Source organism: Vicugna pacos, chromosome 12, assembly GCF_048564905.1.
Source record: "Vicugna pacos chromosome 12, VicPac4, whole genome shotgun sequence".
Classification (NCBI taxonomy): domain Eukaryota; kingdom Metazoa; phylum Chordata; class Mammalia; order Artiodactyla; family Camelidae; genus Vicugna; species Vicugna pacos.
Window position 1 is genome coordinate 3,940,380 of NC_132998.1, and position 12,990 is coordinate 3,953,369.

The following is a 12,990-nucleotide window of genomic DNA, read 5'->3' on the forward strand; positions in this document are numbered from 1 at the left end:
AAAGCTGATAGTTATTTCATCTTAGTCATTTCATCACACTTGTTTTCTTCATCTGAAAAGGCAAAGTGAACTCTCCATAGATATTTTACATATATTTTAAACTAATCATGAAATACTTCTCATAACCCAGAAGCATTTGCAAGGTTAAAGACAACCTCTAAAGTATTCAAAGACATTATTTTGTAAAAAAAAAAATTTAATTTACTTAGGGAGAAGGTAATTAGGTTTTTACTTATTTATTTTATTGGACGTACTGGGGATTGAACCCAGGACCTTGTGTATGCTAGGCGTGCACTCTACTGCTGAGCTGTACCCTCCCTCTCCCAAAGACATTCTAAACGAGGTTATTAAAATGCAATCCTTTGCATATTTCTGATACATGGGAAAAAAGTTTGTCCCAGGCAACAAGGAGTAAAGAAAACAGGGAAACTTTGAAAAGTTTCTCAATCTCTAGATCCATGCCTACTCCTTGGAAGATGACAGAAATCCGCAACATTGAGAAAGATTTCTGTTTCAAAAACAGTTTCTGTAGCCCAGTTCTTGCACCAAAGTCAAATAAGCAACTGTCTGTTATTTGTGCCACATGGATTTCACAACTGTCTTTTCCACAGCACGTACCATTGCATTGTTCCACTAAAATCACAACAGCTTGCAAAAGTTGAGATAAAATCTCAGATACTTTTATCTTACTCTCTGAATTTTTTGCCTCCTAATTAATAGGACTAAAAGGATACTTTAAATGCTTTTGGTCTCTCAATGATTCTTCTCCATCAATATAAGTCATGGGCCTAAACACTGGATTACCTGGTCAGATTACCCGGCTGAAGTTTGGAAAAATTAAAGGAAACTCCACATCACTAACACACACGTAATGTTTCCCCTTTTGTTCCTCTTCGCTCATTACCTAGATTTCACTCATGTTCTTACAGGTTGTTTTCACTCATCATCTGAAGAGAACAGATGAGTCCAAAGCAGATCAAAGCTCTATTTACTGGATTTATTTCTGTCCAGCCTTCCAGGAACGCACACTCATTGCTGGGGTACTGAGAAAATACACACGTTGCTTCCCCTGGTCCCTCAGCTGAATCTTTAACCCAGTCACTGATGGCATGGGGGTGATGCCAAAGAACAGCACGCACCAACACAGCGCTAGCATCATCAAACACTCCAAGGGTGTGCAGAGCACATTCTAACAAGAACGATGCAAGACTAGGGAGCGTGACTTCAAGGATCCATCAAGGCTCCCACAGAAGCTCCCCGAAATTTTCCACTTAATGCCCTCCTAGCGAATGGAAAGATGCTAAGTGTAATTATTATTATTTTAATAGCTTGAGAAATCTCTATTCCTTTCGTAATAAGAACTTCAGTAAAATCGAGGGTTGATAATCAACGTGTACCTACAGAAATGCTAAGGCAAATTAGCTTTGTGATTGCATAGGCTCCTCCCATTCTTAAAAACAACAGACAAAACAACTGTAATGAAAACGCGGGTGACTCCAAGACTTCTTACCCAGCGCAGGAAACAGCAGCCCCATCACAGAAAGCCCACCGCTACGGCTGATCCCACTGCTCTTGGAGTCTGTATTTTCGAACTCGCCTACTCACTAAGATGTATGTGTAACCCCTCAAGTCAATATTCACAGTGCTTTCACAGCCATCCATGGAGACGTGCAGAGTGGGGACAGGCTGGAACCACCCGACAAGTATGTTCCCAGCTGCGGCCACACTAGGTGACACTCACCTTCCTGGTTCAGCTCTCATACTATAAATGAGCCTCCCTACTCAGTGCTACGCTTTCCACACTTTTGTAGTTTTTGTTGGGGATTTTTAGCGGTTTGAAGTGGCCTTTAAGCGTGCTGCTGAAGTGCTGGCTAGTGCTCCGGAACTCCAGGAGGCTGCGACGTGCCTTACAGGAAAAATACATATGCTACCTATTCTTCTTTCAGGCATGAATTACTTTGCTGTTTGCTGCAAGTTCAATGTTAATGAATCAACGATATATATTAAATAAGCTATCTTTACACAGAAACACAAAATAAAATAAGGTTATGTATTGATCAATTGACGAAAATGTGGGCAGTAGCTTGTGGGAACCTAACCCTGTATTTCCCCCAAGGAGCGGGAGGGCAGGGATCAATAATTCAGTGTCCATGGCAGTTTCATAGAGTGTAACTAATGCAAATAATGAGAATCGACTGTATCTTAACATATTCCAGATTATGAATATTCTCCTAAATAGAACAAAAGTGGGGGGAGGACTTAGCGTTGCGATCTTGGTATCCTAGACGCCCATCTTCCCATCTCTTCTCTTGCATCTGATGGACACAAAATATGTGGTCCAGGATCACTTCAGTGGGTTCTGGGCCATCAGCCACACCTGTCTCCAGCTTGCCCTCGTGTATGAATCACATTCACCTCCCTCAGGCTACGAGAGCCCTCTTTAACTCTCCTCTCTAGGGCTTCCATTTATAGTACTTCTTCTGCTTCAAACACCCCCCTTCCTTTTATTAAGGCTGCATCCTCACCCTTCAAGTTCAATTCAAGAAATCTTTCCTGATCACAGCTGTGAGATCTGTTTCCTTTTCATACAGTTTCATGACAACTACTATGTTTCTTCACTCATAACGTATCGTATAATCCAACAAAGAGAGGTGAAAACATCCATGTCATGTTCCATAAGCACTTCCGTGTCTGATGGCTTTGTGTGACTTTCCAGTGCCAAGCCAGTACTTTGCACACTGTAGATGCTCAAAGTGTATCCATAGGATAAATGAGTTTAGTCCCCAGTGATGACACTGGATTGCCTACACATCCCCACCTCTGATGATCACAGATACTGTGCAAAACAGGGTAGAAGCAGCATTTCTGGCACAGCCGGGGGCCTCGTCTTAGGATCAGATCCATGAACCTCACATCTGCATATATAACTCTAACCAGCTGAGCAAATTCTTGCTCTAGGACAGCCATCTAGATTAATCATTTAAAAATCTCTCTGGAATAGAGCAATTATTCTGCCAAAGCCACTACTGTTGTAATAAACAAAGAAATATTCAGAGAATATTTCCAATTCTCCAACATAATCCATCAAACTTAAGTCACACATGGCGTATGAACATATGAAATTAAATTTTTATTCTAACACCCTTTAAAAATAGTTAATGGAAAAAAAAAACTGTTGCGTATCCCCAATCCAAATACAAACGTGGTTTGACGGGGCAGAGAAGGGCTCCTGCTTTGAAAGGAACATCCGCAGAAATAGTCTTCAAATTAACCAACATAGTTCAGGAGTTGATTCCATGCTAGACCTCGCCAGGACCTTTCAGAAACTCAACCCCACATATATCTGCCAGCGATCTTTTCTAGTTAGTTAAAGAAGAAAGCATTTGACAAGAACATGAAAGTAACTCACAGATTATACGAGAGGATCAGAAACAACAGGCTTGGATGTTGCCATAAACAAAACACCACAGACCAGGTGCATTAACCGACAGAGGCACAGTTCTCACAGCTCTGGAGGCTGCAAGTCCAAGGTCAAGGTGCCAACCAGTTTGATGCCTGGTGAGAGCTCACCTCCCAGCTTGCAGCCCAGCTGCCTTTCTTGCCGTGCACTTAAACGGACTTTCTTTGGTGTCCATGGTGAGAAAGAGATCTGTCTCTTCCTCTTCATATAAGGCCACCAATCCTACTGGAGTAGGACCTTGCCCTTATGACCTCATTTAACCTTAATTACCCCCCCAGAGCCGTATCTCCAAATACAGTGAGATGCAGGGGTTAGAGTTTCAATATATGAATTTTGCGGGGGAGACACAAACCCAACGGACTGCTCCAGCAGGCATACCGCTGTTGCCACCAATGGCCACCTACTCGACAGTCTATTCCACAAGCCCCACTGACTCCGAACATGGGCACCGCTTTGGTGCTGCTTTTGGATCACGGATGATCTGTACCCATCTCCTGACTGTGTTCTTTGGGCATCTGTTTCTTCACATCAGTAGTTTCTGAATCAAACCTGGCTTTGCTGCGCTGGGTGGATGGAGCCTGGCTGCCCTAGGTGTAAGGAATTCTAGGAAAGTACATTTCTGGCTTTTTACCTGGGGAGGCAGGAAACCACTAAAGCAGGAATGCCCGAATACAAGATGAATTTTCAGGGGGGCCGGTATCTGATGGCCCAAAAGAATGATGGATATCCGCTCACCACCTGGACAGCACAGGGCACAGAGGGAATGCCACAGCGAATATGAGCAAAGGCCACAGCATTCCTTCAGAACCGAGTACTGACCTATTCATTTCTTACTTTACCCTCTGTTTCCAAGCCTTACTGGCACGATTGCTCTAGTCAGATTTACCATCTTGCTTGAACCTAATCTGCGGCTTCATTCTCTAATAGCTACTAGCAAGACAACCACGAACCAAACACTAAACATCCCCAAGCATGAAGCCCTACCTTATGCCCACCATAACTGTTTATTCCTGACGGCAGCCCTGATCAGTAATATCACATGCACATACACATACATTTTTTCCTTTTGTGATTTTACAGATGGCAAAGCTGAGGCTCCAAGGTCAAATGCGTGGCCCAAACAAGGAGGCCGCAAAGCCCACATTTCGTACCTGTTACTTTGGGGCTCGTTACTTCAACGGCCATGTTCTGCCTCTCACTGGACTACTGAACCGTTAATAAACCCTGAGACCCCAGGACTTTCCATACTCAAGGGGCCAACTCTCGTCAGGTACAACCGAGTCCTCTGGCTGGCTGCGAAGTGTTATGTTGCATGAAGCAATCCCAGGGTCTAAATACAGTAAAGGCATTCTGACATGTATCTAGTTAGCTACTTAGCTGTAGAGAAATTATCTAAATGTAAAGTTACTCATGAGTGATTAGTAAAAGTTTTATTCTTGGGGAATCGTATGTTAGCCTATTTTAAAAAGAGTAGAGTCGTGAGCACTTACTGTTTTGTCTCCTCAAAAGCCGTCCTTCTTCTGGGAAGAGCGCCTTCCTTCTTTTGGGGAACTGCGCCTTTCCTACACCCAATGTAGAGTTCCACTCAGGCTGCCAGTGTTGGCTCCTCATCCACCCACTGCCCACAAGAGCAGATGCAGGGTAGGTCAGACCCTAGCAAACTTCCCTGGAATTTGTCAAAGTTACTGGGGAAAAGGGGGAGTCTCTTTCACGTCAAAATTGAGATGAAATATGAGACTGGGATGCTGGTAATTGTCTTCCCTGTCTCAGGGAGAGGGGACAAAGCTACCCCGACTCGAAGAAGCAGAGGGGAGAGCGCGATGTGACAGGGAGATGGTAGCTGTGTAACCACTGGTGCTAGCTGACCTGGAAGGCTGGTACCTGGGCCCCTCCGCTGGTCTGTATGCAGGAATGTTTCTCTTAAGACCGCAGTAGGTTTGAATCAGGTTTCTGTCATTTGCAATCAAGACACATCTGCATAAAATATGTAATTATGTAAAAGTACATTTTAGAGAAATTTTTAAGCCAAAAACCAGGATATTCTTACTCTTGCCAGGCTGTAAATTAATAAGTAGGTTCTTCTCACGTCATAAGTAAAACCCTCACTGTCTAAAGCACACACATCAAAAAGGATTTCCATAAAGTTTCTTAAATTTTTTCCTGCTGAAAATAACATTTAGTAATGATCCAATAGGCCTGGATTTTCAGCCTTCCTTAGGGGAAGTATCTCTTTGAACAGTTTCAAAGCACTAAGCAAACCCGTGATCTGCCCTTGATTCCTGCCACCGCCACCCCTGTCTTGGGAGGGGCAAACTGACATCTAATCACAGACAGTTCCACGGGTATTATGCGAGCCCAATTTCTGTGCCTTCAGGTGCCTGCCTCTCACTTTTATTCCCACGAAAATTGGCCATGATGATTTCCGCTTATGATTCCTTTCTCATCTGAGATATAGAGGGCTTCCTCTTCTCTGACAGAGAGCTGAAAAAATAGCACGTGCCCAAACCTTCTCAGGACATAAGTTCAACGACCAAGGGCGGCCCATGTCTGTTCCAGCGTTTAATTACAATTTACATAATTTATATTGGAGTTACAGGGCAATCGAGGCTTTTGGTTGTATTGATCAGTAAAATCTAGGGTTTTTTTTGCTGCCTAACAGAACTGCAAAAGCTTAATAAAAATGCCTTTCTGACTCATTCAAAACATAAAGTGGGCCAAGGATCTTCCCCTTGTAACCAGGTCACATGAAATAAAGCTGATGCTGTGGAAAAGGGAAAAGGGGAGCCGCCTGCCAGCTGGAACTGCCTTGCCCAGGTGTCCAGGGACCACATACATCCTTCCTCCCACATTTCATTGGTCAGAACTAGTCACTTGTCCTCAACCTGAGTGCAGAGGAGCCAGAAGACATTCAACTGCACATGGAAATCTGATGAGCAAAGTGATTTCTGCCACACTGTCCCATATTTCTTAGGAAGACTTGAGCAATTTCTATATTAATGGATGAAAAAAATCCACCATGGAGCAGGTATAAGAAGTACACAGCCTGCTTGCACAGGGCTGTCCGAGTGTACCCGGGTTTTCTAAAGCTATATGGAAAGTCCTAGGTATCTCAGTCACAGAGATGGAATGAACTTTTTTTTAATTGCTGCAAAGATACAGAACAAGATGAGTTACTTTAATAGCCTCTCTCATTCTGCAAAAATATTTACAGCACAAAGCAAAACATTTTGACTTAAAAAGGAGCAGAAAAATACACATTACATATTATGGGCACTGACCTCAACCTCTCTATGCCTAAAACCTTTTGCTTGTTGGCCTCCAGTAAAATAAGCTCAGTGATCTAAGATTGGGCCCCTTGTGTAAAGCAGTCCATCATAAAACCATCACCCTTACTTTAGCACAATCGCAGTCACTGCTCACAGAAATCAGAAGAGTGAGTTACCATGGCGACAAAGCCAACTTTCCTCTTCAGAATGGCTGATACTTCCGAGTCCTAGCAGGTACTACCAGAGAAGGAGCACGAGGTATGCACAGAGACCGGCAGCCCCGAATCTGGATCCTGTCATTGTGTAGCTAAGCGTGTTCACATCGTCTTCTGGTACAGTAACAAAGACACACGTTGCACTGAAGGATAATCCTGTGTAATCACTGTTTACAAAATAAATCCCTATATCCATCTAAGCCATGTGGAAAGTTTAAATTGTAATATGTGGTCTACCGCTAATTAGTGCTTTATTAATGGGGGGACCGCTCTGCTTGACCTATTTGCTGAAATTCGGCGGCGCTCCAGGAGACCGTATGGATGGCCAGATGGGCTGCTGTAATTCAGTGCCATTATTCTAAGGATGAAGTAAGGGATAAACATAATTTGCATTCTTTTCCATCCTTCCTGCATACCTTTTATTAGTTTCATTTTTAATGCAGACATCAGAAGGGAAGCTAACACCTTGCTACCAAGACCCAGATGCCAACTAATTACTAGACGAGACCCCAGCCCTGACATCACGGGCCAGGCGTCCAAACGCACTGCAGCTCACCCAGTGGCCCCCCCCCCCGTGGTGATTAATAGGCTGAGTGCTAAGCCCTAATGAGTGTGTCAGATCTTAGATGGTCTCTAGGCTAATGTAATTAGCATTATGTTAAACAGAGTATTTCAGTTACTTGATAGAGAGACTCATTATAGTTCACGGTAAACTTTATGCTTTTTTGCGTTATGGCCTTTGAATTTCCTTTATAATTATCAGCCTAAAAGGCCTCTATAAATAGAGATCTTTCAAATTATTAGATAAAGATTTAAATATTTTTAAATCAAATATTGATTTGCTTCTACTACAGGAATCCCTATGTTACACATAAAGCGAAGTTCGAAGATATTTACAAAAATGCAAGTTTCTTGGCTCTACAAATTCTGGTAAAAGGGGCTTTGGAATAAGATCCAGGACTATGCATTTTTAACAAGAGACCCATGGTTCCAAAGCAGAAAAATCTGTGGACCATACTTGAAAAAACACTGCCACTTTGGTAATAGGACCAATGTCTGTGTCTTAGATTAATTGAACCTATTAGATTTTCTGTTCTAAATAGTTACCATGTTTCTGAAAAAAATTATCTGCACCTGTATAAGGGGACATGCTTTCATATTGAGATTACACTTTTAAATGTGCCAATATTTCTTGTTAAAAAGATGAAAAATGAATTATCAAGATAAAATATAGATGCTATTTCCAACAAACCATGTAAGTGTATGAGCATCCGTTCAACAGTGGACGTGGCCAGTCGTAGCATTTCTACCCAGTGGGCAATGGATCTGGAATTACTTTTCCGGTCTTAAGGGAAAGACCAAAGGGTAGCAGACTCCCACCTTTCCTCCGTGGCCAGAGATGATACACTAAACGTCTCAGCCCTGACGACTCTGATGATCAAAGGACTGTAAGCATTTTCCCACTGCTTACTTGGGTATCAGCAAGGTATTTCCATCATCTGGTACTACCTACTAAAAATTTTCATATGTTTAGCATTCTTTTCTAAAAACAACCAGATACAAAATCCTTGTGAATCTGTAATTTAGACTTATTTTATTCCTCTTTACCCTAAACATATTAAGGTCATTTTTTCCTCAATTGATAACTATTTTACCAAACTACCATTTTCTTGATGAACTTCAAAAAGAGTTCTCTTCTGTGTTTTTTTTTAATGTATATGGTATGTATTAAAAACAGGAAAATAAGAGCATAATAAAGTAAAAACAACTATTTAATGATAAATATATATGATGGATATTTACTTATAATTTGATACTGGGATTTATTGGTTTGAGAAAAGCCATTATACCATTCTTCATTCCAAGCCTCCTTTTAGATCCAGCCAGGGGGTGAAGAGCTGTCCCATGACCACGGCAAGTCTACAAACACATCCTGCTTTTGTTGGATGGGGAATGGTTACTGGGGTATCAAGCTCTGTCTGAGACTCGTTGTATGTTATCCTATTCCATCTCTTCCTCTAGGAAGGCTGCATGTCCCAGCAACCCCACCCCTGCCTCTAGGGAGGGCAGTGTTCCATTTCTGACCAATGGCATGTGTGCAAATGTTGTGTAACATTTCCAGACCTGGCCCCTAAGATACCCAATATGATCTTCCACACCATCTGTGTTCGTTCTCTGTCCAGGCAGATGGAGCTGATTTAGGGAAGACCACAAAGCCTTAGGTGATGGCACAGCCACTAGATAAAACATTACTTGAAGTAAAGTTGATACACTAATGAATACAAGAAATCAACTTGTACTCCCTTGTGACCGTGGGACTTTGAGGCTGTTTTTCTTGAAATAAATAAAGTCAATTAAGACTTGACTTATTGAAAAAATTACACAAATTGTTGTTGCTTACAAGTTAGCCAACTATCAATTCAACAGAAAATTACGAATGTATAGGACCTGAAGTCCAAATTCAAAAGACTTATACAAATTCACTAGACGAATATGTTTCAGTTGTATCAGAGAAGGGGGAAAAACACATACCCTAAATTCAGTACATTTTGGAGCTTAGGACAAGATGACTTTCTGTGCTGCTCTAATAAAACATTATTAAAGAACATATGACCCATGGGACAGAGGAACAAGACCCAGGGCACAATATCTACTGTTTCTACAATCATCAAAGATAACACAGCAACAACCCCTAAAGCACTGTCCAAAGGAGAATCTCAGAAAATGTTTTCAAAGCAGAATTTTTCACTGACATACCCAAATAGCATTTTAAAGGTACCTTTTGGTACTGGAACAAAAATGCATCAATTTAACCTAACCAAAAGGGAAATGGAGTCATATACTGGAGAAAATAAAATCACTGACACACAGAAAGTGGAAGACACCCACCCTCCCACCCATACACACACACACACACACACACACACATGCAGGATTACTGGAAGATCAGTTTTTATCTTGGTAGTACAATAAAAAGACAATACCCTGAAGAATAGTTATTATGTCACTAACAAATGACCTTAGTAGGGGCAGCATATGAATGAGGTCTGCAGAAGGCCGTGCACAGATCTTTCTCTGTCACTTTCTGGAGGTAAAGAGGAAGATCAGAGAAAGGGAAGAGAGCTCAGTGATTAAATGTTTGGGGTCTCAGTTTCCACCCGCCACTAATGAGCTGCTTGACTTGGTAAAAATATTTCATGTGTCTATTTCCTCAGCTATAGAATGGAGAGAAGATAACATTTCCTTCACAAAACGTTGAAAGAATTAGGTTATATGACACAGAGCAAACATTTAGAGAAGCCTTAGCTGAAAGTAAACGCTAATACATATTGCATAGTATTCCTAATGCCATCCTCATTACTATGAGCCACACTACTCTCGCCTGTAAAGTAAGACATCGCAAGGTGATCTGCATGATTTCTTTTATATCCTGAGTCTTTTATACACCTGTCTTTTAAAGTCAAATATCCAGTTGAAAAACAAAAACTCTAAAATCTAAATATTTTAAGTCATGACTGTAAAAATCTATAGACAGTTTCTCTGCTGTGGGGACTGATTTAAAGAAGATGTAATAATGTATGAACAATGCCAATTTTTTTAACAGTCAAAAGTAATGTAGTACTTTGATTTATTCATTCTCCCTCATGAATCATACCCTAATTTGAACATGGAATGTAACAAGATAATTGTCAGGCAACCATTTAAATTAAAAAAAAAAAGTCATGTTTAATGAGTACTGCAGAGATAAGGAATTATTTAATTCACCCAAACTTGAATGGATGCACAATGTACATGATAACACTCTATTTCTGCAGCTTAAAATCACTTTTGAGGCTTACAGATTGTCAGCAACTTGAGTTTTACCAATTGTTCTAATGGTATAGACTTTATTGCAAATTAAATTATGGAAAAGTGCCTCCCTTGAAAATTCTGTAATTTAGTAAATCTCAGTTCATGCAAAGGCAGCCTCATTCAAACATATACTCCAGCAAGACTCAGAATGAAGTGAATAGTTCAAGATGCTGAATTACTAAAATCATTAAAAATTCAGCCCTAATTATATTTTTGGTTGGTTTTAAGTGACTACAATATGAAAACAAGTCTTTACTATGCCAAGACACTACATGTAAAACACTGTGGCACGAAGGAATGATTTTCTTAAACCAGAATTCTATTTAGTCCAAAGATCCTTACCTCCTGCATACATAACAGCCAGCATAATGGAGGATATCCATGCTATTTCACTGTAGGTAGTGTTGAATATTTGCTGAATTTCTTTGAAGAATACTGTCACGGCTTTGGGAAATGCATATGAAAATCCAATGGAGATAAAAGCTGCTCCGACCACTACCCAGCCCCATCCTCCGTCAGGAGGTGGATGCAGTGGTGGGGAACTTGCTGCTGGTGGCATTGCTGCTCCCCAATTTGAAATTCAAGTGACCTATATTAAAAAAAGGAAATAACAGTTTGAACCCTGTTTCAGTTTTCACATATCACTCTTGATAGTTACACAAATAGTATTTTCCAGTTATAACTACAGCTATATAATTTTTCATAAATATTTTTTACTCTAGAACTCAAACTACCAGAAAATGTACCAAAACACTAGAGTGACGTATGTAACTTTATTATGAGCTAAAAATTAAAAGCATTTAATTTGTTTACAGAAACAAATGTGACTCAAAGAGAAGTCAGGAATTCAGATCTGTACTAAAGTACCAACGAATAAAATAAAAGCTATCTCAATCAGATTTTTAAGATAAATGGAGCTGTCATCACTTAGAATAATTTCTTAATCCAAAATATTTAAGATTTTCTATACAAAGGTTAAAAAGATCATATATTAAATCTGACAAATTTTAGAGCGTTCCATAGTAAGCATATTTTAGAATTTTTCCATTTTCCATAATTGAGACTGCTTAAAAGAGACCTATTTTCTAAACTTACAGGATTAGAAATTGTACAGTTCTAATGAGTTAATTTTAATGCACTTCCAAAACTGGTGCTACCTATCATTTTATAAATGATACATTTTATGAATTCTTCATAGCAATGAAATGCTCCCAATCAAATGGATGGCATGCTATTTTTTTAAAAGAAAGGGACCTTCTTTTGGGATCTGGCTAGGAACACTTAACTGCCAGCTTTCTGGTCTGGAGTCCCCACTCTCCTGTGTAAGAAATGATCACATATAGCTTAATGCAACTGAAAATAGATGAAAAACATCTTGCTTCTCTCACATCCGCGTTTCTTTGTAGAGCGAGGCTGCTTGCTTGGCTTTTAGCTTTAATCGCTGGTATTTCTCAGTATCTTCTTTTTACTACTCTCATTCCATCTGAGGGGATTTTTCAGTTGAAATGTAGAGGAAAAAAGAAACGCTTGAGTGTTGGTAAGATAACACTGAAAATAAGCTAAGAAAAGCTAAATTTGCTGCTAATTTAGAAAACCAAAAAAAAAAAAAAAACCCCAAAAAACCAAACAGTGCTCTATGAAAACAGACGTTTAATAAACGTAGAGACGTTTAATCTTTCTTTAATGTCAAATTTTATCTAAGATATTTTCAGTGGTCTTCTATAAGCACTTTTTAGATTTTGAGTGAAAATATTCTCTGAAGTTTTCTAATGTGTCCACAGTTACAACCAATGCCTTTGCTTTCAGAAACTCGCGTAGGCAAAATGATAAAAATGAAACTTGTAACAGAGCACTGATTCCCTAGGATAAATACTGTGACAGTGAGTAATAGAATGGAATTAGCAATGTGGACAACTGTGACCCTCACTCTTTTTTGGAATGTTAATTTTGGCAAATACACTTAAGACTTTTTTACATAATATTTTACAGTATTTCATAGATGGAAGGAAATCAGTATAATCTGCAAGCGACAGGCAGGGCTGAAGATTAAAATGCTTATTTTACAGTATGTGAGTCAGGCATATCTGCAAGGAAGTTCTCAGACATTCAATTGTAATCACCCTTTTTTTGAGGTTTTTTCCCAGCTTTATTGAGGTCTGATTGACAGACAAAATTGTAATATATTTAAAGTGTGCAA

General features: G+C 40.0%; 1 protein-coding gene across 6 annotated transcripts in view; it reads right to left on the bottom strand.

Annotated features, from left to right (window-relative positions):
- Positions 1 to 12,990, bottom strand: part of SLC16A7 (solute carrier family 16 member 7) — a 143,116-nt gene that overhangs the window by 45,588 nt on the left and 84,538 nt on the right. For 5 of the 6 annotated variants that reach the window (XM_072972492.1, XM_072972495.1, XM_072972494.1 and 2 more), the window contains one exon: positions 11,136 to 11,382. In XM_072972492.1, the coding sequence (XP_072828593.1) occupies positions 11,136 to 11,352 (217 nt within the window). In that variant the 5' untranslated portion in view covers positions 11,353 to 11,382. Of the gene's footprint in view, positions 1 to 11,135; positions 11,383 to 12,181; positions 12,277 to 12,990 lie in introns of all 6 variants that reach the window. The other variant, XM_072972493.1, reaches the window with a different exon arrangement.